This window comes from Athene cunicularia, unplaced genomic scaffold (assembly GCF_003259725.1).
Source record: "Athene cunicularia isolate RWA unplaced genomic scaffold, athCun1 SCF_3, whole genome shotgun sequence".
Lineage (NCBI taxonomy): Eukaryota > Metazoa > Chordata > Aves > Strigiformes > Strigidae > Athene > Athene cunicularia.
The window spans coordinates 503,032-529,189 of record NW_020799377.1 but is presented as its reverse complement, the minus strand read 5'-3'; the positions used below and the strand labels follow the sequence as shown (position 1 = coordinate 529,189).

General features: G+C 44.1%; 1 protein-coding gene across 1 annotated transcript in view; it reads right to left on the bottom strand.

Annotated features, from left to right (window-relative positions):
- Positions 1 to 26,158, bottom strand: part of SFMBT2 (Scm like with four mbt domains 2) — a 112,226-nt gene that overhangs the window by 22,850 nt on the left and 63,218 nt on the right. The window contains exons 9-15 of the mRNA XM_026867362.1: positions 21,805 to 21,887; positions 18,042 to 18,168; positions 12,204 to 12,317; positions 10,872 to 10,914; positions 10,225 to 10,295; positions 8,885 to 9,024; positions 1,239 to 1,348 (exon numbers count right to left, since the gene is read on the bottom strand). Of these exons, the coding sequence (XP_026723163.1) occupies positions 1,239 to 1,348; positions 8,885 to 9,024; positions 10,225 to 10,295; positions 10,872 to 10,914; positions 12,204 to 12,317; positions 18,042 to 18,168; positions 21,805 to 21,887 (688 nt within the window). The remainder of the gene's footprint in view (positions 1 to 1,238; positions 1,349 to 8,884; positions 9,025 to 10,224; positions 10,296 to 10,871; positions 10,915 to 12,203; positions 12,318 to 18,041; positions 18,169 to 21,804; positions 21,888 to 26,158) is intronic.

Below are 26,158 nucleotides of genomic sequence, written 5' to 3'. Positions count from 1 at the left end.
TCAGTGAAACCCAGGTCATGGACGACGACTTGTTTTTAATGAAAATCTGCATGTGCAAGGATGACTTTCAGATTTCCATCCACCAAATTTCAATTGACAAACACAAAACCATGACTTTCCACATGGGTGAAGGAAGCAAATTAAAAATGGGATTTTCTAGTAGCTTTTCATTTCTATTTGCAATCCTCCTTTAGAAAAGCAGTTTCCAAGTATGCAGAATAAAACGTTCTCAACTCCCTCCCTCAATAAAAGCACACATGAACTTTCTGCAATAGCTGCATGGCTGAAGATCAAATACAATAGCAATCAATAGTGCCATATCTGACAGCCAATCATTTCAAATAACCAAGTGAAAATTGCTTTTATTTGAAAAAGAGTAACAAGAGTTCAGTACAAAGGGTGAGATTCACTGCATTTAACTTGAGTATTCAAAAAGTCAAGGTGACCCGAGCTAGTCAATGGAGAAAACTGTCTTCAAAGAACTATTTGTTGACATCCATCTTGAAGCAGGAAGAATTGCTCTTTGGAGGGTCTCTGCAGAGAGTTTAGGTGAGACTCCCTTCTTTCAGAGATACAATGGCTGTTGGAATACATCCTAAGTGTAGTGACCATTACATAAAGAAGACATACATGGGTAAATTTTAAAGTTGGAAAGGGAAATCTGAGTATTTTCTACAGTTTTCTTAAGTGTTGATGAGAATTAAAGTATATATTCTTGAAAAACCTCAAACCTTGACCTGAATCTTTGATATGTTAGTATTTTGTCTTAATCGCTCTCCCGCTTAAAAATGTGTCCCTCCTATTTTTTTTTTGCACTTTTTTTTTTTTGTGTCATTCATTTTCACCAGGTTTTTCCGCATTAGAGTGACAGACTCTATATTAAAAGCAGTAATACTCCTACATTTAGAGGGCCGGGAATTGAGTTAATTCAATAATAGCCAAGCTTATAGGAACAGCTTATCACAGAACTCAGGACTTCACTGAATAAACATGGCATTTTTCATCAAAATCAGGACGGCTGCTTGCAGAAAGACAATAGAAATGAACCATTCAGGTGAATATTTCATTTCTTAAGTTGCTATAGAACGAGTCAAATAATTCAGTGAAGCAAAATGATAATTAGAAAAGTAAAACTCTCACAATAGAAAAAAAAAAAAATCTTTTGTTCTTTTTCTTTCCCCAGTCAGTTCCATTCTTGAAGCCTCCCAAATAAAAGAGTGCACACACTGAAAACTTACTTTGCTTTAAGTGTTTCCTCTTGGAAATTCCACTGAGGGTCTTCCACTAGCTGCAGTTCTCGTAAAACACTCCCTGGCTTGTAAGCTGCATTGATCACCATGCTGAGAACCTATTGAGAGACAAATCCAACAACACTTAGGGGTTTAAAAGTTGTTCTTGACCCCACTGAATATGAACCCAGGTACTGCATAGGCAGGAGCAGCTTATAGGTGCCAGTTTATGTCCAAGGCTGCACAGGCTAAGTACTAGATGCAATAAGAGTTCCCGGATTGGGTCAGTGTGCCAAACATACGGCGGATGACACATCAGTCTGATACGGTGAGTGCATTAAATGTTACCAGCTAACCCTCAAAATCTCCTGTTAATCAGTAATTTTTCTTTGAGACAGACTCTCTCACCCAAAGCACATTCCATTCGCTGCATCCATACCGGCTCAATTTAACAAAAAATGAAAATACTTCTGGTAGCTCAACGAAGTACAAAGCCATGTGCACCATTACACACCGAACGGGAAACCCACATACCTGAGGTCAGCAATATGCTTAAGCGTCCGAGCGCTGCGTGCCTTGGCTGTATTAACAGAATATTAATGAAGTCTACACAAAAAGAGTTTGCAGGAGGTGCGCCTGCAACCCAGTGTGCGTCCACTCTATACAACAAAACACGTGTGTCAATCCATTTAATCAAAGTCTCTGAGAATAAAAAATGATTCCTACTATTGGGTCAGAGAATCCAAGCTTAAATAGTCTACACTTGGCCTAAGGAGATAAATACAAGAAAAACAAATCTCTTAATAGCACCAGACCATGTGTTTGAACACTCTGCATTGCATGCACATGAATGACCCCACAGTGAGTCTGGATTGGTTTTGATATAATTTAACTCTTTACCTAACGCCTGGTTTTAATGCCTTGGGAGCCTGCAAACGATTTCAGTATCACCAGCGTTAAGTTTCCCCAGCACCCATGAATGTGGTTCATCACAAATGAAACACTGTCTAGGTCACATTGCAAAGTGCAATGTGTTTATGTTTGGTGGGGTTTTTTTTCTTTTTTTTTCTTTTTTTTTCTTTTTTTTTTTGAGGTTTTTGAGGTTTTTGAGGTTTGAGTTGCTTGGCTATTTACTAGAAACAAAATTTAATTTATCATTGGGGTCTTGGAGACAGTACTTGAATCACTCTTCAATAAAAGTGCAATTAGAGACACCTAAAGTAATGCGTAACTAATAGCACTATCTTATGCAGCTCTGATCACCTGTACATCTCCGAGCACTCTGTGAGGAAGGGCAGGATCACACTCCCCTATCTCACACAACAGGAAACAACACAGATTTACCCACAGCTGTCCAGCTGGTTCCCATCTCATCACAGAACTCGCTATACTAGTTACTAAGCCATACTGACCACCAAGAGAGTGAGCCCATCCAGTTGCTCATCCACATGTTTCCTTGCCTGCCTCTCACCCACACACTGATGGGGCCTCTGACACAGAGACATGGGGACCTGATGTAGGGAAGGCAAAGGTGGGTTTTTAAAAAGCATCAAGTGCCTGGGTAGCTCCTACACTCATTCACAACTCATCAGATGTCTTCCCCTCTTGATCAGCAAATGCAGGGAGTTATTTAACACCTACACAGGAGCTTGTAGGAAAGTTCTCCTTAAGCACACCTACACACCCACCCTGCTTCCTGGTGGGAAATCCAGGAGCAAAAAAGCAAGTGTCTCTTGCTGACCAGTTCCCACAAACAACGCTGTCCTGCTCCTTTATCAGGCTGATGGGTGTTTGTACGAGTTGTCAGAACAGTTAGGAAATGAGCAAGAAAAGAAAAGCCAACTCTGCAAATAACAGTGTGGCCATGTCTGGGCATTATCCCAGACACCTAATGAAATCCAGCCCTGCGAAGACACCCACAATACCAGGACTTTTCTCAAAGCTGGCTTGTCATCAGCAGGACTCTGTAAACTTCTAAACTCAGTTTAAAAAAAGAGTGTTTTGTAAGAATGATAATTTCTCTTTAAGGGAAGGGGGAAAAAAAAAGGGTTTTTTAAAACCTCTGGCTTCTAATCTTCTTGTATCTCAGATAAGTCACTGGGTTGGCCTTTTACCCTACAGCAGAAGTCCATCACCATGTTAACAGCGTTACTTTCTAACAACGCTAGTGCTTCATGTTACACACTAGGGAGAACACTGGTTCTTCTGAAAAAAAATAATTATGATTAAAGAGAAAACAATGAAGAGGGTTCACAATGATCATATCAGAAATGAAATGGGAGGGAGGAATGAAAGCAATGAGACTTGTGTTACTTCTCTTAGGATCCTCAGGATCCTACCCAGGAAATCGGACAGTGGGAGTCCCAGCCCAGTGCATCATCCAACCTGCAAACAGTGATTTTGTGCCGTAGGAGGCAAATGTTGGAAAAGGCAGATTAGCCTGAATCAGTTCTTCCTGGCAGACTGACTGGTGGAATCTTGATTTTGGGTTCAGTTCCTGCTTAGTGACTTCCTCTACTTAAGCAAGAACAGAAAAGTCACCAAAAAACTATCAAGGGGGTGGGGGGGGGAATTGTTTCCAACTTTCTAGTTCCCAACTTTCTCTGGAGATCAAAAGTTACTTCGCCTGTATCAGACCAGTCAAATTTTGATCTGATTCACTAAATTCCCTTTGGCTGGAGTGTGACCAGTCTGAGATTTTGGTAGTTTATTTCCATCCCTCTCCATCAGGAATGGTTTGGGTGCAGCCAGTGGTGCCTTGGAGCAGAGGAGTGGATTAGACAACCCCAGCTTTGCTGCTATGCATCTATGAGGTTCTACTTTGACACTGCTGAACTTCTGGACTTTCAGAGTCAAGTCGGCTGGAGTCACGTCCGTGAGCACGATCACACAGCACTGTCACAAGCCTCTACCCAACCTTATAAGCATCTGACATCTTAGCTATGAAGTTTTCCATGTCACAGATTTTCAAATGCACAAGGGCCCTTTTCTGAGCACGTCTAGGCATGCATGATGCCACTGGGCAGTTCAGGACCTTTTTCCTCCCCATCATAGATTTTTGGTATTCAAATATTTCCCATCTCTCCATCCCTCTTCATTAATGGTCCCAACCCTGGATGAAGCGTTCTCAGGACGTATCAGTGACGAGGTGCAGTTCAACATAACATTGCAACCCTTCTACTACTCAAGGCCTATGATCAGCATCCTTACTAGGAGAAACTAAATTTCCCTACTCTGAAATATGAAGCCCACATTTCCTACCTAACAGGAGAGACCCTAACTACCAGGCTAGCCTCAGGCAGGACAGTAAACTGTTATTTTATCTGGAATAATGACATGTCTGTGGGACAGAGAGACAAGGGGTGGGGGGGAGGGTTCTTTAGTATTCTTTCATTAGATGGTCAAAGATCTAAAGGTGAGCTTTTGTTGTAGTCAAGGTTGTAGCGCTTAAGTGTTGACAGGCTTATGATGGTCCATGACATTTCAAAACTACAGATGTCCAGATCCTAAGTTGAAGGAGCTACTACAGAGGAGCTGAAGTCCACAGAGCACTCTTGGAGAATGTCAGTGAGCCCTCTTGCAAAAATGCAGTTTATATCTTTGCAGACTACGGCGGTTTCTGCCATTCCAACATTATATCTGATCACTAATAATAATGCTATCAGTCCGGTTCAACCATATGCCTAAGGCTCAGTACAAGCTGCTTAATTTTCTGAGCACTATGATTTAATTATGCAAATTTCTCCTAAGAAGTCATGCTGTACTTCCAAAAAATCCAAGTTGCAGAGTGCAGTAGTTTTTCCTTCACAAATGCTGGCCGATTTCTCCTGTTTGAATCAGCTGGACAGTCACATTACCTTTAAGTCCATTTTCTTTTTAAATAGAGAAAGACCGAAGTGTCTCAAAAATAGTAAGAGCGGTAAGCAATGAGGCTAATTAATCTTTACAGCATATTTCCCTAAGATATGGTGGGTTATAGATCAGCCGAAGATTCAAAAAGACACCTCATTTTGTTTTACAATGTTGCCATGGCAAGCTGTTGGCATAGATGGAAGAACTGTTCAGAAGTATTTTTTAGATATTCTGACCCAAGAACTAAATGTAAAGCTGACAATATGTTTAACTTAAAGTTAGCATTTATTACATATCTTAGCTACTATACAGTCAATATTTTTCAGCCCAGATGCAGCTGTTGGATGGCAACAGTTATGTCTCCACTGTATTTGGCTCCAAGTTCCAACTTCTTTTCCAAACAAGTATCTCAGAAATGAGATAAGCTTTGCAGCTGATGTTAAACAACAGGCATTACCACCTCACTTGCCGCTTGGGGTGAAAGAAACTTGTGCTGACACCGGGAATAGCTAGGCTTTAAAAATAAGTTTGGCCCTAGACAGTACAAGAGCTGCTTGTCACTCACGACAGGCTTTGCATGGATGCAAGGATACATGCACACACACAGAGAGAATTAAAATCAGTATTTTTGATCACACTATCGAGTAAGTTGCAACTGCTCTCAAGATTTTGCTGGGAAATCTTGCTCAAGGGCTGCCATTCTGGAAGGTACCTTTGCAGTTTCCTCACTGCAGAGCTCACAACCTCTGAATCCAACACTAGGACAAAGCAATTGGGCAGAACTCGGAAGAAACGCCTGCTCGGTTGGAAAAGAGGTGCTGCACAAAACCAAAACTATCTGTGCTGCTTCTCTCACAAAACTCCAGGTGAGAACAGCCCACACTACTCAAATGGAAGGAGATGCTCCACCACAAGGGCATCTCCTAACCTTTGTTTAATCCAGAATCAAGCAGTACTGACCCACAGCTATCTCACTATTAGCGTGCAGGCGAGCAGCACCAGTTTGTTTGGAGCTGGATCCAGCGTGATGCTTCACTGCATCAGTGATGGAGGTAAGGAAGGACAAGACCTTGTAGGAAACGAGGGCTGAGGAGCATCATGAACTACAGTTGTCCTGCATCTTTCCATACAACCCTCATGGTTGAGTGTGGAGGAAGGCAGAGGATGAGGAGCTCGTCCCTCAGCACCCAGCCAGGACCAAGGTCTCCCATCACCTGGTGCTAGTGGGGAGAGGCCACCTGCTTGCTTCTTGCTTTAAGTAATCCAGGCCAGGGAATGGGGCAGGAGTTTGTTGTTCAGCTGATTTTAGTCTGGGGTTTCCGTCAGTGCCAAACACAGCAGCATCTCCATCACAGAGACTGCTGCCCACTGTGAACTGGCTGGCAACCCACACAGATTTTTAACTAGTGTCTCTAAAGGCAGTAAGTTATGGCTGGAGACCAGAGTGATTTAAAAAACTTTCACCAGACTGCCACTGACTCCACTCTTCCTTTGTAGTTTTTGTCTTTCCCACCCTCCCCTGTGTGCTGCCAAAGTAAATCCCATGTATAATTTATCTATTCCAGACAAGTTATGCTGATGCATAATTTACAATGGCCTGCAATTATCTTATATAGTGAGAGAGAGATAATTATAAAGCACTTGCATTCTCGGGGCCACGTTATCAGCAGGTGTAAAGCAAGACAAATGCGTGAAGCCCAGCACCGAGACGGGGTTCAGAGGGATGGGGCCCCGTGTGAGCTCTTCAGCTGTGCAAAACCTTTTGCCTGTGGTCCTGGGCTGGAGGAGGTATCTCCTGTGCTGTTCTCACCACTCAGCTCTGCAGTCCTGTTTGGTGCTTTAGCAGCTGCTACAGAACTTCATCTCAATGCAGTGATGTCTTCTTCATCACTTCTTGCCTCCTCCATGTGCTGGGTACCCCTATCGTCCCTCCTGCCCATGGTTCTCTGAGATGCTGACACCTCGCTCACCTCAGCAGCAGCTGATAGGAACCAATGTATCTCCCCTACAGCAACATCCTGAATGTCTTCTCTTCACCCTTTCCAGAATTTGGACCTGGTCTCTCTAGCCAGAATGAGCTTGAATTTATCTGCAAAATAACACTGCCCAATACTGGGCCACTGCCATTGTCCTGATCCTTGGGAACTTGTTCATGTCTCCAGAAGCAAGATGCCCATGTCTCACTGCTCCTTCAGCTAGCAGTTCTGTAAGGAGGCACAGCAAGAGAAAACAGGCTTTCTGTAGGAAACTCAGGTTGGTTTCCATAGATGGTAATTGGTCCAATTCTTGAGGAATTTGGAGAAGCTGGTGTGAGTCTATGCAGCAAAGCCCTAAGATACTAGGGGAGGACCCGTCAGAAGCTCTGCACTGCTTATGTTTTCAAAAATCCAAATTCCAGGAAGAACGGAGGAAGAAACATTAGCATAAGTATTGACTGTGTATGCCTCATATTTCCTCTGTGTTGGATTTTCATTGCCTATTCTCCAAGGAGCAGCAGATTGCTAACACTCCCTATCAGCAAGCCACTATGGACTTGCTTGCAAATTTGGCAGCTGTCAAATTTTGCTGTGCAACCACTTTATCCTACTTTTTGCTGAAGGCTATTTATGACTTGCTTCTTTGAGACCCAAGCTTCCCACCTGCAGCTGGATGACTGGCATCTCTTCATGGCCCAGCTTTCAACCACGTGAGACAACCAGCAGTGCTGTTGAGTATAAAAGCAGCGCAGGTAGGTGATGGGGAGGTGAATGGGGACACAGGAATCACTCCACAGCACAGCACAGAGGTGTTTTCAAAAGTGGTGGGTGATCTCGGAGGAATCTCACCTTTCATGTGTGAAACCAGGGCTGAGTTTCACCTCACTTCGGACAACTGCAAACATCCTGAGCTGGGCACCGAGGGTCTTACAAATACATTAGATAAATGGACACCTAGAAGTTCCCATGATTTTCCATCAAGGACAGAGGGAGCTCAGATACATCCCTGCATCCACATCAAGGGTGAAAGCTGGAAAATCTGGATTTCTAGAAGATGCAAGTCAAACTGAAATGCTCTGGCACCAATGGCATGCTGCTTATCCAACAGTACCATCTTGCTGTCCCCTGCCACCTGCAGTCACTTTGCCTTTCATCTGTGTGTGCATAAACATTTTCCACAAAGATTACAGTCCATTCTTTCAAGCAACTTTTCTCTGAGGTCAACAGCAAGCCCTCAACGCTCTGGATTTGGCCCAAAGCAAGAAATGATTGGGTCAGGATGAAGTGAACAGATGGTGGTGCTCTGCCATCCCTGCTGCGTGGGATTAACCCATCCACGTTCAGCAAGAGCTGAGCACACCACAGCTTCCACTCAGCACATCGCACACACCCCTGCTTGCATTTCTGTCCTGTTCACTTCGGATCTTGGTGGTTTGGGCCCCATCAGACCATGGTCACACATATAAAGGTGTCACTCCCACTGAATCTGTTGGCCCAACAGCATCATGGGTGATGAGAAACAGGCTGATGGTGACAACCACAGAGGTCCTCTTTGGGGACAGCCCTGGACAGAACATGAATTCTCTTGCAGTTAAACAAAACTTGCTCCCAACCAACAAAACTCCCCATGTTTCACAAATGTCAGCTCTCTCATCAAAACCCGCAATACATACACCTACCCTCTCTTCCCAGCTTGCAGTTTTGACTTATGGAAACCACTAGAGAACTCCAGGACAATTTTAGGTGCATTCCTTTCAAATTCTGGGCCTGGCAACCCATGACCCAGGCTTTCCCCTGAAATCCCCCCAAAAGATAGCTGAGCCGTACCTCTTTGAGGACCAGCACGCACTTGCCAGGCCCGACAGACTGAGGTAGCTCTGCTATTCTGCCTTTGTTTAAATATGGACCTGAGAAGCAGCGGTGGTTGATGTAGAGCTGGGGGCAGCAGTATCTCCCATTGATGGTGCCTGCAAGGAGAAAGTAGCATTGATGTGCGTGTAGCACTTTTGTATAATAAATCAAGGGCCCTTCTTCCTCCTAGATGTGGGAAGGAGGAGAGACTATTAAAGGAGGCACATAAAGTCTTCCCTGAGATAGAAGGTAGAGAAGCCTCTGCTATTCAAACCCATCTGACACAGGAAAAGCAAATGCTTTTAAATAGCAACTGATTTGTCTGCATACCCTAGCAAAAGGAGAATCGGGAAAGGATTTCATTCATAATGTGACCCGAGGCTCTTTCATAACTCACATCACAGATGGATGCGAGCAACTCAGTTGCAACTGGCCAGAAAGAGAATGCATTAGCTGCCTCTCAGCGATATGGAATCGGCTTAGGGAGAAAAAATTCAGGTGGAGAGCTCTACAAACCCCTCTTCAGCTACTGCCCAACCCCGTAAGCACTGGGGTGCCATTCCCCCGACCCAGCATGGCTCTACAGAATAGCTTCTTTGTCTGGGCTCTAGGCTAATTACTCCGGGCTCCTTTATAGCCCATGGAGAGAAGTGGGTACTTCTAGACACGGTTCATGGTGCCATCCAAGTGGTTATCCAGTTTTTGGTTATCATACCCAAAAAGAGCCTGTTTCTCCCCACTTGATTGTAACGGGGCCCTGTGATGCTGGCTCAGATGCCAATGTGTGTCCTGCAGTCTGCTGAAATAAAGTGAGTTAAATCCTGCCCCTCCTGCTGAGTCTATGCAATTAACCGGATGGATACGGCACTCTCAGAGCCTCCTGCCATTGCTGAAGGGGAGAAAAATTTGCCTTTAGCAGAAGTAGCAGCCATGCCACACAGTCTTGATGCTAACGCAGGGACCCATTAAATCCTGGTGGAAGCAATTTCATCGATGCCAATTAAAAAGTTGAATCCATCTCCACCAGGGCTTCATTAGCCCGGCCCTAACATCGTTAGCTAAAATGGGCAAGCTGCAGGGGAACTCTGCTAAACCCAGCAAGACACAATGTTCACATGCAGAGGACCAGACCCTCACATGCTGTACATCAGAGACTCCTCACGCTGTCGGTGGGTCCACACCACCTTACACCACCTGAGGATGTGGTCCCATCTCCCCACCGATATGACACACTTGCTCCCTTTTTGGGGTCATCCCCCTCCATACAGGCAACGGGTCCTTGAAATAAGGATCCTGCTGGTGCTGAGCAGCCTTACCTGTTGTGTCTGGCTGAGGAACTGGGCAGAGGTCATGAGGTATTTTCTCAACAGGCACTGTGGATGGTAACCTGTTAAACAGCAATTCAGTGTATTTAGTAGTGTCAGATGGGGCAAAGGGGCAGAACCAGCCTTCAGGCTGGACTGAGAGATACACCAGCACCTGCCTGGACCAAGGAATGGAGATACCTCAAATGCAACCCCACTTACACATGGTTTATCAAAGCCTAGGGCCAGCATACTGCTGAAGAGGGAGCCAGATCCACCCCTCTTCCAAAAATATACTCTGGGCTGTGAGCTTCAACCCTTCAGGCTGCAAATATTCACATGTAAATCCCTTAAATTCTAGTTTCTAGAAATAGCAAGGCTAGATAGGGAAACGCCCTCCTGGTAGATGTCCATCTTCTATAAGTATCCCTTCCTGGCCATCAGACACTGGCTATGCAGTCCCAACCAGTAAAAAAATTTCTATTATAAAGACTTTGTAATATGCTCGAAATACTTTAGATTTAAAGGAACCCCTTGCCGACTCTGCTGCAGTATCTGGGCAGTCGTTAGCAAAGTCACTCAGCTGCTGTATATTGTCTTCCCTGGAAGACCTTGATGCATCCCTGTAAAAAATATCACCTTAAATAGCAAAAACTTACTGCTTTTCTGGTTGCACAACTGCGATTCTTCTTTTCCTTCGCACTGTGAAAATGAAACAAGGAAGAAAAAAAAAAACAGTTTTGTACCCTTCTGTCCTATAAAGTATACCCAGAATGCATAAAAAGCTGTATAAATGCACTGACTATAAAATGACTTCTAACACAATGAAATGGTACTTAATTACTATCGCCATCTTCTCTTGGTATTTTTAAGTAAGTCACTACATCATTAAAACCTACTTTAAAGCTGTAATAATACATTTAATCTTTCCTCTGGAATGTTAATATTGTGTTTTATGGGTTCAGTATATTAAAAAAAAAATTAAAATAAAAACACAAATATTTTTCCATACAGAAACACATATGGATAAGATTACATTTTACAAGCATGATTACCTCCAGCATAATTTATCCCCAGCTATAAATTGCGATAAGGCTGCATAATGTTGCCATAGCAGTAGTCTCCCAAATTAGGCCCCGGCTGTCTGATTTTTAACTTAAGCATATTTAACTCTTCAAAAGGGTTGACACATTTTAAATTTGCCTTTCAGATGTTAATTAATATAAACAGCGAGGCTAATTTTTCGTCTGGTGGCTTGAGATCGGGGTTGGATAGTTTCTGCGAGGAACGGGAGAACAACACCAAGCCACCAAGCACTCATGAGCTGCCTTCAAATGCAAATGGAAAAGAAAGAAATTGGTCTTAATATGCACTGGAGGCAGGACAAAACACTACGGGCTTAATTGTGCTGGGAGTGATTTAAATTAAACACCAGGGAAATCTCTGAGCTGGTAAGGGCAGTGAAATAATGGGATAGATACCCTGGGAAGGGGCTGAAACTCCATCACAGGAGGCCAGCAAATGTTTCTCAATTTAGATGGAGCAGATCCTGTTTTGGAGAGGGAGCACCTGGATGGCTTCTTTTTGTCTATCCCACACTATATTTTATGTTTGGCTTTTTTTTCCAGTGTCCCTAATTCACTCAGCTGCCCGAGTGAACTTGGCTCAGCACAACAAAACTGGTTTCACTCTGACAACCCCACTGCAAACCCACAAGCTACACTGTGCAATCCCAAACCACGTAACGGCCTTTCCCAACACAAGCAATCCCGTTTTTAGAGGGACTGATCACACAGACAGTACAAATACCAGTGCTGCAGAGTGTGGTCACTAATTAGATTTATTACTATTTATTATAGTACACTTACAGCCTGGTTACCTGGCGGCTAGTTAAGTTGGTAATTTCAAAAATTAGATTACAGACGTAAAACAAACTCCCTGATAATCCGTTGATGGAATACCTACACTGCTTGAGGTTTCCATGTACTTACGAACAGCTTTGTGTGGTGGAGTTAGGTTATAAGCGTTCGCTTCACACCAGCCAACGGGGAAAATGTCCATAGACTCTACATCAACTATGTACTCTGGTGAGGGCATCTGTAAACCTATAAACGCAAATTTATAATGTAATTTAGACATGGGAATACCAAGCTCAGAGCCATTTGAACATTCATCACGAACCAAGGGAAGCAAATGATGGAACATGTAAAAATAAATCTGCTTCCCTGTATCAAAATGAGGCACCATTTCATCTGCAGTTTTGCACAGACAGCAGTGATAAGACTGTTGCACTTACAGTGCAATGTGATTCCAGAGAAAATTCCCATTAAGAGCCCACTAGGGTTGTGGGGTGAAGCAGCTGAAAGGCCAGGAAGGTTCAACCCGCATGACTTTTACACAAAGAGGGCCTGATTGCTCCCTGGGGGCTTTTTCTGTAGAGCTGCACAAGCTGGTGAGCAGAAGGCCAGTTGGGTGCTTGCTCTTACTGGTAAGAGAGTGCATATGGGCTATAACAGGATGATAGCTGATGTGATAGGTTCTCTATGCCCCAATGCCCCTTGAAGCTTTTTCGTGTAGTTCTACCCTTGAGTCATTGCTTTTAAGGGTTGGACATGGCCACTCTTCTGTCTAGAGGTGCCATGAATTCTCCTAGGGCTCCTCACTACAACATAACCTGGTCACCCAATAAGGGAGAGGCAGCATAAAAATCCCAAGTGGAGCAGATGCACTGAGATCTCTGGCATAATAGTGACCCTAAAACATCACTGAAAATCTCTGCTTAAAGCAAATCTCCTCCAGTTTGGCTATTGTGTCTCCTTTAGAAGACACTCTTCTGTCTTGGTTTATGTGGGTCGCACTCAAAGACCACTGCAATAAATGGAAATATTTCCACCGGCTTTGAAAACAACTCTGGGTTGTTCCTTAGTCAAGACACCATTTAATTACTCCGATTCAAGTCCATCTGCACTGGCACAGCCTGGCCAGCAATTTCACCCACCTCTGCCGTTTCTACCCTAGGACCTATAGCTCCAGCACCAGCATGAGGTTATCTCCTAAAAAAAGAGGCCAAAGGATCAGCAACTTCCCCTGAAGCATCCTCGCCTTTGCATCTGTTACAGCATCTTTGCCTCCTGCTTAATGCAGAAGAGTTTGACTGTGCACAGCCAGATGACTATGGGGAACTTCCCACTAATGAATGTTCATCAAGGGCTTGCAGTGTAATTGAAACAGTAATTGAACTTTGTGATGGGAATGGCATTGAGTCTGAGATGCAGCATTTGGATCAATCTTGTCTCTAGTAATAAACCTGATGCACTCTGAGAGCGTGTGGCTGTATGAAAACCCAAAGGAAGCAGGAAAATAGGTGCTGGTGCTCACACTGCTGGAGGAAATAATTTAAAGAATGAAATCACGATGTCTGCATAGATTAATGGATGTCTTCATGGTATTTCTCTGAGCCCTGCATCACGTTCACGCATTATACACTGAAGATACAATCTCTGTTTCACTGGGATATGGGGAAGGGAAGAGGATGGGATGAAGGCACATGATACAGGACACAACCTGCTCACATGAGCCACAGAGCCTCGATGCAAGGTCTCACAGCTGGCACTCCCTGCAAAACCATTTCCCTCCACAAGAAAATATCAAGAGGTCGCTGCTCAGTTTGAACCTGATGAAAGCTGCACACTCCAGCAGGCAGAACATTTTCATCTAACACCACAAATCCAGCCAAGGAACTGATGTGAGAACTGCTGAAGTCAATGGCAAGGCATGCACGAAGTGAGCGAGCCATGGACCAAGCCCTAAACAGAGCGAGAGACCAACACAGGCCCCGCTGACATTTTATCAGGTCTGGGAAAATCTTCTATTTCCATTACTGTAGCTGTTCTACAGTGTTATTCTGAGCAAATAAACAGATCGAATGCACTTTCCTGCTTGCAAGCAACAATAAACGCGACATGAACATTTTGGTTTTGAAGTTTAAAGCTGCATCTGCCCTGACAAGCAAGGAAGCACCGTAATGTCTGTTCTCCTGCACCACCACTACTCCTCTTGTAAGACATATTCACAGGTACCCTGCCCTCCCAGGCACCGCTTCTTCCCCCTGGCGATGGATAACCCTGCCTTCCACTTCTGACATCTTACTGCTTCTTCTGGCCTCGCTCATATAAATGGAAAACAGCTTGTTTGAGACTCATTAGTTTCATTTGCAGCATTTTATGCTGCCATTTTCCCAGGCTAAGAAATGTCCATGGGACTTGAGAGGTTAAATGGAAAATAGGAGAGCAGGGAGATTTGAAATAGGGTGAGGAGAACTTCCATCTCCTGCTGCGAATCCTATTGGACGGGCAGAACAGCACAGCAACTCTGGAAAACTCTCTAAGGGAAAATTATGGAAAACCTCCCTGGAGAAGTGATTAACAAAAGAATTTTCCTCAAATTCCTAGGCCGTGCAGAGAGTGTGCATTATTACTTGTATAAATTCACACCAGAAAGCTACAGCTTTAAAATCTAAAATGAACCAGTAAAAATTAACAATGCAGATGATGAGTAATAAAGTAGCAGAAAGTGATGGGATGCACACAGCCTTGGATCAGCCCTACGCTTCTTTTCCACCATGGGGGAACTATACTGCTGCTCATTAAATGCTCACCCTGAAGTTTACAGAGTTTTGCTACTGTACAAAGCGTGATTTATTAAGCAATGTTCCCTCATGTCTAACTCGATGCTGCTTAACTACTGCGTCCTGTTTTATGGCTGCAGTTCGGGCTGTCAAACAGCAAAACTGGGAGGGCAACAATGAAAGCTTCAGACGCCCCCATGATAAATGGTGGGACTCGAGGTCTTCAGTGATGGGCTCCCATGGTAGTTGGGGAGTCTTGCTGCTACCAGAAAATAAATAATCAGTTAGAAACAATAGTGTATTAATAGAGTCAAAAAAAAAAAAAAAAAAAAAAAAAAAAAAAATTCAAGCCACATTTATTTTACAACTCTGCAAGCAGGGTTCGGGGGAATTTTTTTAATGCCTAGTTTTATCCTAACACTGTGCATTCTGTAGTCATGTATTTCAACAGCAGCAAAGACTTCTTTTTATTTTTGCAGTCTTTTGCATCTTTTCCTTTTACTACAGATCATTCTATTCCTGGTATATATTGAGATATAAAACAGGTGTAAAGCGTCTATATATCAGAACTGAAAAGACAAGGAGATGTACACAGGTTGTTGTTGGGATTATTTTTATGACAAGTTGTAAAAAATATCCTTTAAGAAATTAAAAGAGTAAAAAGCATGGAGAAATACATGAGGGAGGGGAGCAAGGTGGGAGTGTGTGGCCCTCTCCCTGCCTTTAGTCTTGGAGGACTAGTTGATTTAAAGACCCAGGAAACAGCACATCCCATTCACTACAGTGGGCAAGAGTTTAGTTAATACTGAGTCCCTTTGAAAGTATCACAGCTTAGGGTTTAAAAAGAAGGGTTCCCAAACCCCATAAAATCTGCATATAAAAGTGAAGGCACCTGGCCATTTAAGAAGGACAGTTGCCAAAACGGGCTGGATTCCTTGACCAGATGGGTGTAAACTCAACAACAGCCTTAGTGAGAAATGAATTGCAAACAAGCATTGATTTGAGCTCCAAAAAAATTTTGCCATGTGTCCAGACCAGACTGCAGATGAGCTTTAGCAACCTCAAGTCAGAAGGCAACCAGTTGTCTCATGAAAAAAACAAAACAAAACAAAACAAATCAAAAAAAAACAAACCACCATTGCACACAGCTCTACCAAAAGCAAAGATGCAAAGTCCTATCTGCTCTGTACACTGGAGATAATCAGAGGAGAGCAACTACACGTCAGGGATGGAGAAGGATGACAACCCAGCTCTCCTCCACCTCCCACCTCTGCTGCATTCGGGGACACGCCTGCGGATCTGATCTCCACAGACCTCAGCCAGCCCAAACCACAGGGCTTAGCAGCAAAGACACGAGAAGCACGAATGATTTGTCCTGACAAGCTTTAGGTCAGGAGAAATCTCTCTTTCGGTAGCAACTGAGTTATAAATCTCTGAGAACGGGATTTACCATGGAGGTGTCAGGAAAGCCTTGTCTACCCTATAATGCTACTTTTGCAGAGCCAAACACCACAGAACATGGACCTTTCTTACATTTTAGAGCAACTTGCTAGCACAGATGAAGTACTTTGGATTACCTGACAACGTTTTTACTCATTTTAAGGGCTTTGATTAGAGCTCTTCCCTCTTGTAAAACGGCAGTGCACACTGTCAGATGCTGAAATACTTCTTGGGTTATTATAATCAACGCAGCACAAAGCCGACGGTGACAACAATACCGTTAGCATCAATCTGGCTTCCACTGTCTTCCAGCCCCAAAACACTGAGAGCTGTGCATCGTGCAGAGGAGGGAAGGTGACTTTTTGTGCAGATCAGGCTTGAGAATTCATCGCACATGGGATGTCTGCAAGAAATCCTTGTCACGACCCCTGTTCCTCTGTCCTTTCTGGAAATCACATACGTGATTATGGTTTGTTGTCCCATTAACCCTTTCCTAGTCACTCTGGAAGGGCCAAAATAAACTTGCATTGATCTCTGACAATGAGGGTTCACACTGCTTTCGCAGAAGCAATCTTGACAGCAGCCCAGATTTAATTAAGGGACAGCACATCTGCCTTGTGCATTCACCAAGAGGCAGAAGCACAGGTCTTACAGAGGCTGGTGATGAGCAGGACTACGGGCCACCAGAAGTGCCTTTGATATTTCCATGGTTCTCCAGAAGAAAGCAAAGAAGCATATTACATTTGTGGTTGACGTTGACTCAACTACTACTGATTTCAGAGGGAAACTGCAGCTCTTACATCCCTTATAGATTAAGCCAGTAGCTTCAAACAATAGTGTTACCTTGATAGGCAAAATTTAAGCTATTTTGTGACAATGATAGATGCTACAACACCTTTATGGTTTATCACAGTGCCCATCAAAACACTTAAATGAGCATGGCTTCCTGCTCTCAGTGACTTAACAAATAACGTTGTTTTTAAAGCAATAAGAAGAATCACTGCTTGGTTCTAAAGTACACTTACTTAAGAAGGCCTTGCCCAGATTAATAAACTCCCAAGAGCAAAACCACATCAAAAGTGAGTTCATCTATACCTTACTTCCAGACAGATAGAAACAGAAGTTTTCATATAATATTACGCTCTGCTAGTTTTTCAGCACTCTCCTAATACTGCTCGCACAGTGGCAGTGTTCTCCACGGGGCGATTGCATTCTGAATTCTACAGAGTTACCACCTGCAAGATCTCTCTTAGATCAATGAAGGGATCAATCACAGGGAGGAGTGATCTAAGCATGTGATGGCCATGGTGAGGAGCAGCATGTATTAGAGAAATTTATGGACCTCTAGGTAACAAAAAAAGAGTGGAAGAAGAGGAAGGAAGAAAGGAAGGAAGGAAAGGAAGGCAGGAATGGAAGGAAGGAAGGGAGTTGCAGAGGGACAGGAGATCCCATGAGAGCATGCTGGGAATCACAGTGGAAGTCTCAGCCGCACAAGCGAGGCAAACATCCACTCCAAGGATGGAGGGTCTATCATGATGGCAGGGAGAATGTTTCTGCTGTTCATGGAAATCATGCTGGTAGAGTCTACACAGATGTGAGGGTGGAAGATCTTGTGGCTCCCTCAGGGAGAGAGCAGGGAAAGGTAAATTCTTTGTAACAGATCAATGGTCAACGTGTATGAGAAGGAAAGCTGGAGAAAGCAGTTTTGTGCAGAGGATGAAGGACAAAATTAAGAAGCACAAGCAGCCTTTACATCACGTACCTTCAAGGTGAAGCCACATTAATCGTCCTTTAACTGAGGTGATAGAAGCGACACATATCTCTGCAGGGTTCCTGGGGTTCACTGCCTCCAGCTTCATGTTCTTAGTAAAGCCACGGCTGAAGGATGTCTGAAAGAGTCAAGGACCAACACTGAAGCATGGCACTACAGCACTGCACGATAACTAGACTGTCCACTGGGAAGCATAAATTTAGCATGGTTTGCTGTTCATTGGAAGTGCAGGTGACACCGAAGAACACAAAAGCATCCAGATTGAAAATGGAGTTGACCTGGGCACCCATATCAAAAAAAAAAAAAACAAACAACAAACAACCAACCAAACACACAAACAAAAAAAACCAAACCAAACAATAGCAACAAATCAAGAAGCAATATATTTCATGGTTTATGCCAATTCCTAACTCTCAGAGACCAGAAGGATGTTACTCCACAACAGGTCCAAGGGTATTTCAATGCTTGCTGGCGATGCGTTTGCAGTCCACTATTGCTGATAGGATATTACACAGAGCATTCCCAGATGTGCTGCGCTTAAGCATCTCTCACCTTGCTAGGAGAAACCTTGTAAAGCAAATAACTCATCTTGCCTGAGATCAGAGAAATTTCTTCACATTATTTAGTTGCCCAGGATGACCGAGGCCAGAAAAATTCGAGTAACCTGTTCAAGTACATTTTATTTCATGGAGCATTTTAAGCTCAGTCTACAAGGTCCTTCTCTTCAGGTACATAAGATAACTCTAGACTTCAGATACATAAGTTCATCGGTTGCAGGTGGGTGTAGAGGGAGCCAGTTGTATTTATTGCTACAGAAGTACCTCTGCACACTTAAACACAGCACCAAAGAAATGGGTCTTTCACAGGTTATCTGAGGCCCCCACTGCCCTCCCACTCCCCTCCAGTGAAGGCAGTCCCGCCTGATATTACAGCAATGGTCCCCAAATGAGTGGTCATCATCACCCCAAGAAAGAAACACAGGACCAAAATGTGGGGTCGTGAGCTTCTGAGAAGGCAGCATCCCCTGTCATACTAAGAGTTTGGGAGCCTGAACGAAGCTGCAGTTCAAGTCATTCAGGTGAAATCGCTGCTGTAGGCTAACGTATGCCTTGGCAAACTGCTTCAGTCTGAGGTTGGCCAGGCCACGTGACAGCAGCAGGCTCCTGACCAGTCCCTGCTGCTCCTGCCAGAGGCAGGATGGCTCAGCCCTGACGTAACAAACCACAGATCCCGTCTGTAGCTGTTGCAGGTGATCCCAAGTGCAAGAGAACCCCAAGAACCTACAACCCTTCCCAAAGCCTCCACAAGCCAAGCCCCAAGCTACTCCTCACACGCTTTCACCTCTACCCTCTGTCCCTTCCAGTGTCCCCTCTCCTTTCACTTCTGCTCAGTCTCTTCCCAATATTCCCACCACCACTATCCCTAAAATGCACTGATGCAATACCTGTGGTCATGCCATCACTTCCTTCCTTTGCATTTTCCTCCCCTCCGTCCTACTTGTTCTGCACCACATCAGCTGTGAGTGCTTGAATTTCTCTCTCTGCACACAGTAGCACAAAAAGGTTCCCTCTCTTGACTAAGATTTTGGCTAATAATAATTACGATGGGTCATAACTGTCACTGACTCAAAATGCCACCAATCCCTCATCCAGCAACCCCATGAGAGCAACTGGCAGCCAGACTCAAATTCAACCCTCTGCTATTTGTACAGCACCTAGGACCATGGGCACTTCACCTTAAACAATCACTGGGAGCTCTCTGTAAGACTAAAGACATCGGGATTTGGTCTTTTTTTGTTTTTTGTTTTTCCCCCCATCAAGAGGCCTTCCAAGAACGTGCTGCTAGTCTCAAACATTTCTTGGACTGTCGCAAGCCTTGCTCAGCACACAGATCAGCTTCACCCTGTAAAAGCTGCCAATGGCCAGGACTGCAGAAAAGGAGGGTGAGTTTGTTCAAATGCCTTTTATGTTGCCTAACAAGGAAACGTCATTTATCATCACACCGGCTCCTTTCATTGCAATTCGGTGCTGGAGGCTAATTTATACAGAATCAATGGCAAAACAGTTAGCTGGGAGTTTATTTTACTAAGCATTTGGTCATGTCAATCCATTTCATAAATGCCTCTCCTTGTTAAATATCCCCCCCGGGGAAACAGTTACAGCATATGCACTTCCAGCACCACGTCTGGCTGTACTAGGTGGAAGATGTGCTTGCAATACAGCTTCTGTCAAAGAGCCACTCACAGCCACGAAACAAATGGACCAGCCTGCCAGGGAGGTTGCAGAAGCAACAACAAGATTACATCTCTCTGCAGAGAACTGTGTTATCGAGAGTGAAAGAATAACAGACACATGTTCATCTGATGAATGCTTCCTTAAAAAAAAAGGGAAGAAAAAAAAAAAAAAGCGCTTAGACCTGATTTAATCTTTAGAGGATATTACCCAGAGACTGCTCCCAAGGCTGCCAGTGCTGAGAGCACAGATCCATTACTTGACAAAATGAAGAGATATAAAGAAAAAGAAAGGGTGCTTGCAGCAGAGATGCGACAGTTGTCCCGCTCTACTGGTGTGACGCAGCGTTGTGCAGCTTCCCTCAGCGCTTTCAGAAATCTTTGCTTAAAGTCCCTTGAGACAGAGGGTTTTGCATAGGATGACACAAATGGGGCAAAGAAATCCTCTCTCATGTGATTCCCAGGTCAAACTCTGCTGACGATACAGATCTTCTGAATTCATCAACAGAGAGTGTTCAAATTCATCAATTCACCATCAAAGGTCTGTTCCAAGCCAGGCTGCCCTTGGCCCACCACAGATGAAGAAGGCCATGGCTGGTGTCTTGTGAGACTCTCCATTCTGCTTTCCATAACCAGGCTGTCCCCTCGCCTCGTGACTTCTGAGTACTGTGAAAGGCTTCGTAACTCCCAGGGGAACCTGCTGGTCCACTGTTCACACCACCTCTGCATTTTGCAAACTTTTCTTGTGCTCATTTTAGTACCACCACATTTTTCAGTTATTGATGCGATCTCAACTTCCATCAGTGGATGGGATCATGAAGAAGAGCACGTGGTTACTGGAAAAGGCAGAAGGCTGCATGTGCCTTTCCCCAAGCAATGAATACCTGTCGGATCAAGCCACACCAGACTGTCATTGCCAGAAAACACCCTGCAAAAGACTATTTCCAGAGCTCTGAATCTTGACGGCCTCCAGCATAATGATGTGCTGCTCACTCCTACATCGCTGTTGCTGTACCAAGGAAGCGCATGAACTGTCCCAAAGACCAGAGCATCTGCGCAGGTTAATCACTTCTCACACTCCGAGCTCAAGAGTTTCAACCTTAGCTTTTAAATGCATTTAGTTTGGTTAAATGTATCCCCCTGGGAACCAGAGAAAACACCTGAAATGTGAAAATGCCAGATGATACCATGCAAATTTTAAACCTAGTTTATGGGGTTTTTTAGTAGCACCTGAATTACTCGTAATGGTCAGTTCGATCCTTCTTGTGCTAGGTGCTGTACAAAATCAGATTGGAGATGAAGAGCAGGAAATCTAAATGAATCTGATAAAGACAAGATAACATTTTTTCCATTTTTTCTCCTTTAGGGATGCAGACCTGAAACACTTCTCCAGCTTCCTCCCTAAGACGGACTCATGGTGATCTGGGGGAATCCTCCCAAAGCTTGCTTGCTGCAGCTCTGTGCAAGCTCTTTTGTTTCACATGGATCGACAGGAGTGACGCAAAGGCAAAATAGAGAACTTACGTTTCTAAAGCACAGGTGAGGCGCTGCCTCCGCTCCACACTGCTTCTGGTAGTCTGCCCAGTCAAAGTCCTGGCCAGAGTAACCTGCAGGATGACAAAACGGGAAGTGTCATCAGCCACCACTTCACACCAGAGAAAGCACAAGAAATGGGCTCCGAGCAGATGATCATTTGTGTTTCAGCATCCCATCCTGCCTCAGTGAACTGTGCAGTACCATCTGACAAGTTCTGCGGGCACGTGTTTATAAACCATAAGAGACAATGCCAACGCTTCTCCAGCCCCTACTCACACACCCGCTGCATTTTGCTTTGTAAACTCCAGGTCTTGGTTGAAAAGTAATAAAACATATTTATTTTCCTTATTTTCTCTTTCCTGTGAGCATCTCCAAGTCTTTAATAAACCCATAACTACCCAGAAGCGCTACTGTCGCCAGTTTCCAGATGGGGCTAGTCACGGACTTCTTTCTCATTCCTTTAAATATCTAGAAGATGGGATTATGGAGCTGGACACCAAGGGTCCTTCAGAAGTGGACAAGGAGAGGATCAGCACAACCAGAAGCTGATCCATCCTCCCTTTCAAAGCAAGAGATAAATTCTCCTCTCTCTTCATTGATATGGATGTACCCTCCATGACTGACTTTCCAGCAGCTCAGCGTATGTGAGCTGAATCCCATCACAGTAAGCACGTCATCCAAGCTCGTATAGAAATCTGGAGTAGAGCAGGAAAAAGAACGCAGATTTCCCAGCTCCCAGACTAAAGTCTCAGCAACTAGATGATCCTTTCTGCTTCTAGGGAAAAAAAAAAAAAGGAAGCAACATTGATTTATATGAGCATCTCTCAGACAGTCCCATTACAGAGACAAACCAGACCTCTGCTCATCCATTCTTCGTACCTGGCTATTTAGGCAATAAACTCTGGGGTTTTTTGTCGACCTCTTAGTCTGTATTTTTACAGCGCTTGAAACCAACGAGTGCTAATCCTGTCCAGGGCCCTGTGACGATACTGTCGATGCTCTAATAACATTATTGCAGAACTGCTCTCACTGGAAAGCTTCATGAGTCACTTAAAGGCCAAATTCTCCCCTCAATCTCCCTGCCTGGCATCTCAGCCTGGCCTCATTTCACAGAACATCCCTTAATGCCTTTTTCATTGATAGTCAAAAAGGGACACTCCAAATCAGATGGGAATGAATCATTTCTAACAATGAAAACTGTGACATTTTTTGTCCGCAAGAAAGGACTGGAATACTGAGTGGAGTCACCTATCAGTCACCCTGATCCAAAGAGAGGAAGTAAAAATTTTGAAAATAAAGTCCCAAGCATCCTGCTAAGATGCAAGTATCTAGGATAAGATGAACTTCTAATCCTAATGATTGCACACATGACAAAGAAATTAATGAGATAAAGCCTTGAGCTAAGGTATCTGTCTCTGTGGGGCATGAAAGTACATAATAACTGGAAAGCTAGAATTTCCTACATGCACAGGGAAGTAAAAAAAGACAACTACTGACAGAGAATGTTCATTTTTCATACAAAAAAAAAAATAATCTTTGCACTGTTTTTTTAAACAACCAATTTCTGCAACAGTATTTTCTTCCTGCATTTTCTATCTCCCTTTTTCTCTCCAGTTATTAGTTTGCCAGACACTTTTCAGCTTCATAAAATTAAATGAGAAACAGGAGGAGAAGTGCATATCACTTCCTATCAGAAGGGGACTCATCTGATCGCATACAGATGTTTACACTGGAGATGCCTATAGCTGTGCCCGTCACCCTGGTTCCCTGAAGAGTCAACGGACAAACCGGCAGATCCAGAGGTGATATGTCTGTGCTCCTGCAGAAGGAGCAGAATTGCCCCGTGAAAGACCCTGCCTCTCTCCATTGACTCCAGGAGAAGCCAGGGTGACGGGCTCAGGTGGGGACAGCCACAGCATAGTCGCCCACATTAAGTCACCTGGGGTCCACCCCACCTGCCAGAGCACGTTTCCTTCATGGACCCAAAAAACCTGCCCACACCCATTCTCTAATCTCTGATTTAAACACCTCACGGACTGGGTTTGAATCTTAATTGCAAGCTACGCAAAATCTTGGCAGAGTGGATAAAAAGGCACATTGACAAGGTTTCAGTGAGGTATAAAAAAACTTGACTGTGTTGACACTGCACAACCATCTGTTGGCTTGGCCCTACACCACCGATATCGCTGGAAGACCTTTTGCTGCAGAATTCAGCAGGAACGAAACCTGGGAGGGCAGTTAGAGAGTTTGCCATAACTCACTTCAGCAGCCCAACAAGGATGGCTCCAAAAGGAGCACACTCAGGAGCTGGCTGCGAAAAAGCCTGGACCTGTACATGGCCTTTCCCTGGCGCACCAGGACATAAGCTAAGTGTGTACCTTCATTAGCACGTGGCATTCACGCACCTTATCCTTTAAGGCTCAGCCCAAGTAGTAACGTTCAAAGCTTTGCTTGAGTAATTCACTCACTGCTCCCCAAACATGTAAAAACTCATTGTGTGTTCTCTGCCTCAACTCTCAGCATGGAAGAGCCCAGCAGTTCAACTGGAATCAAATACAACAATACAAACGTATTGGGAGGTTTTGGAAGTGGGATTTCCTCAGTAAGCCTTACAACTAGGAGTAATACCGACATGGGTTTTCCTCTCTTAATGGCCCATAAAAAGGAACAATGGTTGCTACTCTGAAGGGAAGTGGCCTATAAATCCAGCTCTAATAAATATAAACAGTGCTTGTTCAATGTTTATACAGCAGCAGTAAATGGGTATTCATTTTTGGCACTGTACAGGAAAATACTGCTCTCTATTTCTAGTAGCAAATGTTTGCACCTCCTGTTCATGACTCATCTACTGTATGTTTGGCTTCAACAAAGGCACGATAGGCAAGGAGACAAGAGGATGGTTATCAGACAAATAAAGAACTCTGAACCCAAATATCCCAGCCTGGCACACTGCTCCAATGAAATAAAACCACTTAAGTTTAAAATCGGAAAACCTCACCAAAAACCCAAGCCCAGAATACAGCAAAGAAATCTTTTTCACAAAGAGAACTTCTTCCATGCTCATCTTTTTCTCCATGCGAACTCCTTGCCTTTCAACGGGGAGAGCCATTTGGGCAGCACTCAACATTGTCAATATATTCTCTGTGAAGGGTGGTGCTGGTTGAGAATGCGTAAGCACTGGGGAAGCAGGAGGCTGGTCAAATCTGGTGAGAAGAGGCAATTCTGAACACCCCAGGGCAGGCAGAGCTGCCTAGTGATTTGGGTGGAAACGGTGGGATTTCTCTCTCTTTCTGCAGACCTGCTCATTAGCAGCCAGCTCACACCACAGCCATCCTCACTTTCACAGCATTGCAGCCCTCTCATATCAGACCTGGTTATTTATCCAAAGCTGGTATTATCATGCTCAGAGAAGACTGGCTCCCTCAGTGGGGGTTTGGATGTTTTTCACTTTCCCTCTGATTTTTTTTTTTTTTTTTTTTGGGGATAAATCTAAAATTCCAGAGAACCAACATATTTTGCAAGCGAAGAAATATGGCTGAGGCACTGCAGGTGGCTGTCTGAAATTGCAAGTAATTAACTGCACTGCTACAAAGTTGGGAAATAGCACCATCGGAGGCTGTTTCTCCTGGCTCCGACCTAAACACTGCTTGCAATTTGTCTTCACTGCGGATTTTTTTTGAGACAGCTAAGGAAATGTCTCAACACTCCTGGGCAGGCAGCTGCGAGTTTAGTTTAGAGGTTCAGATTTAGGAGCCTCGCTTGGCCTCTGCGTTGTACCAAGGTGGATGCTATAGTGAGATGCCTGATTTGCCTCTAGATACAACTTTTAACGGTCCTTTTCCTCCTTACACACACAAAGCATTGCTAAGATGCACTCCACAGGAATTCACTAGGCTTTGGTGTGGCCTGCTTCCGACTACAAAGCACATGGACATCCATCCACCCACAAGACACGTTTGCAAAGATGTTCATGGGCTGGTATGAACCAGAACAGACCCAGTGACTCAACAGAGCTACTCTGGCTTGAGACACTCAGGGTGATGCTCTGCAGCGAACAGCATCACTGTTTTAAGGGCACTAATAACAAGTAAAATCCCTTCAAAGGAAACCTGAGAATCACCGAGAAGGAATACGAACCCTTGGGAGGTGTGAGATTGACTCCGTTTTTAAGGCACCACTGTATTGGCAAGATCCCTAAGGAATCCGCATGGCAAAGCATTGAGATTTTGCTGGGTTCAGATCTCAGGTCATCAATGGTCACTTGTAAATAATGATTGTTAAAAACCTAAGGGGTAAAAGAGAAAAAAATCAGAAGTTAAATTTGCTGTAACATTACAAAACA